The 2,686-nt window shown below is 43.5% G+C and overlaps 1 protein-coding gene across 1 annotated transcript; it reads left to right on the top strand.

Moving 5' to 3' along the window:
• The first annotated feature begins 1,059 nt into the window (after nt 1–1,059).
• LOC103608348 (keratin-associated protein 4-6-like) lies at nt 1,060–1,638 on the top strand. Its single transcript, XM_008592797.1, has one exon. The coding sequence runs from the start codon at nt 1,060–1,062 to the stop codon at nt 1,636–1,638; it is 579 nt and encodes a 192-aa protein (XP_008591019.1).
• The last annotated feature ends 1,048 nt before the right edge of the window (nt 1,639–2,686 follow it).

Genomic DNA, 2,686 nt, shown 5'->3' with positions numbered 1-2,686 from the left:
CAACCTTAACTCACTTCTATGTCAATTCATAAAGACTAGTGAGTATCTCGTGGGTTCTTTGAGAAGAAAATTCAAGAAAATAATTACCGAGCACTCAAGAGAAGATCTGTCACATGGCAAGCACGCCCAAGCAGTAGCTGTCTGTTATTATCTATCGCATTCTTCGCTGAAAGTACGTGGAACTTAAATACGCAATGCTTGTTTTAGAACTTGATCTTATGACTTTGAATTTTTACCAAAATCTTTCCCCTTAATATATCATATTTTAGTGCCTCTAGGACAAAGATCAAGTTCTCCTTTATATTCTCTTTATCCCAGCAGGATGTCTTGAAATCATATTATGGAAAGGATGCTTTAAATGAAGCCTTTTATAGAATGCAGAATTCATTACATATGTTGGCCTATCATAAGATAGATTCCTGTGAGGGAAAAAGTTCTTCTTAAATAGATCTTTACTTTTGAAAAGGAATGATGCAAAGTTAACTCTTCAGGAAGAATCACTATAATGAGACTGGAAGGTCTTTGGCAGGCACCTGTTTCTTCGATCGACCAGATCATATAATACCACAGACTTTCCCTGTACACAAGTAACTCCACTGATGAATCTTTCTCCTTATTTTTTTATCATCATTCTATCTGACACTAACATGCTAGAGCCATCCTCAAAGTATTGTCATAGAGTCATACACAAAAAACAAAAAGAATGACACATGTGAAATCTCAGTAAGAGAATATCATGCGATATTCCCAATTTAGAAAACGCATTAGACAGAGGAAGAAATCTGTTCCACACAGCTTCACAAGACTCAATGAATCATAACACTGTGGGAAAAATAAAATGATTCTTTTCCTAGGTATTGGCATATTTAACCCGATAAACACAGTTTACAACTGAATATATTAATTGGTTTTCTTTAGGAAAAACAAGGAAAGAGTGCCCCTCGTGGTAATACCACATAAGAGGGGACAGGAGTAAGGAGACTTTCAAACTCAAGATCCTCATTCTCATGGAAATCCACTCAAATCCACTTGTGGAACCTCACTCCTTTCACTGACACCATGGTCAACTCCTGTTGTGGTTCCATCTGCTCTGACCAAGGCCGTGGTCAAGGCCCCTGCCAGGAGACCTGCTGCTGCGGCCCCAGCTGCTGCCAGACCACCTGCTGCAGGACCACCTGCTGCTGCCCTAGCTGCTGTGTGTCCAGCTGCTGTAGGCCCAGCTGCTGCATTACTAGCTGCTGCCGCCCCTCTTGCTGTGGTTCCAGCTGCTCTGGTTCCACCTGCTGCTGCCGCCCCTCCTGCTGCATCTCCAGCTGCTGCTGCCCTAGCTGCTGTGGATCCAGCTGCTGTAGGCCCAGCTGCTGCATTACTAGCTGCTGCTGCCCCCCTTGCTGTGGTTCCAGCTGCTCTGGTTCCACCTGCTGCTGCCGCCCCTCCTGCTGCATCTCCAGCTGCTGTCGTCCTAGCTGCTGTGGATCCAGCTGCAGTGGCTCCAGCTGCAGCTCCTGCTGCCCCCGCACCAGCTGCTGCCTGCGTCCGGCCTGTGGCCAAGTCTCCTGCCACACCATCTGTTATCACCCAACCTGTGTCATCTCCACCTGCCCCCTCCCCATGTGCTGTGCCTCCCCTGACTGCTGAGCCCCCTGCCCAAGGCCCACCTCTTCCTTAACGTCTGTCCCCAAAGATCTAGACCCCACTTTTGTGCTGATCCTTAGGACACATGGAGTGGGGTTAACGTTGCTCAACTAAGTTGGATCTCATGATTTTAATGAGCCTATCACAGGGCCCCTAACTGTGAGCATATACTACAGTCCAGATTCTACAGGTGAATCTCTTCCTCCCATCCACGTGTGAATTTGCATATAATACACCAACTGTTGTACTGACCTGAACAGTTCTTCTCAAATTCTCCTTAACTTTTGGGCACCAGGTCATCAAGCTCAAGGAGCCACAGATTGATTTCTGTATTTCCACCTTATGGACCTCTGTGGTCTCTTAATGATCCAAAGAAGATTCTTTTTATAATTCTTATTACCCAAATTTTACTATGTTATGTGTCTATGCCAAAATAAATCCCCATTTTCCAGTATAGAAATTTCAGTGTGATTGTACTCATTTTTAAGATTTTCTAGTCAGTCTGGACAATTGTATTTTACCTACACCTGTAGGACAATCAAAATGGCTTTGTGAGTTTTTACAGTAGGGGATCAAACCAGATTTGTCACAGCCTAGTTTTCACTAGCAGCTTTCTTAGTTCTCAGACAAGAACTAAATTTCTGAATTTATGAATAAAAAAAAAATTTTTAAAAACTTTTGGAAAGACTTTGAACAATTCATGCTGTATGGGACAGCATTTTTGATATTATACACCTGTGAAAACAGTTTATAGTAACTATAAGGATAATGTAATTGGACGTCTGTAGCTGGGAGCAATTGATGATTTTGAAAAACATAATGAAAGGCTGAAGGTGATAAGTTAGAAATCAAAGGCAAGAGTGAGAGCTGGAGGTTTCCTGGCAGCATCTAAACTCTCATTTCCTGCAGCTAAAGGAAAAATAAAGCTAAGAACCAAGCCTAGCACTTAACAACATAGTAACAGAGCTGCAGAGATTGATGTTCCCTCAGCCTAGGCAGTCCCGCCAAGGCCGAGGCCCTAACTGGAAAAGAATGGGACCTGGAGATATGG

The sequence above is a fragment of the Galeopterus variegatus genome, unplaced genomic scaffold, assembly GCF_000696425.1.
Source record: "Galeopterus variegatus unplaced genomic scaffold, G_variegatus-3.0.2 Scaffold8330, whole genome shotgun sequence".
Taxonomy (NCBI): domain Eukaryota; kingdom Metazoa; phylum Chordata; class Mammalia; order Dermoptera; family Cynocephalidae; genus Galeopterus; species Galeopterus variegatus.
Note: the sequence above shows the minus strand (reverse complement) of the source record. Positions and strands in the feature narration are given on the sequence as shown.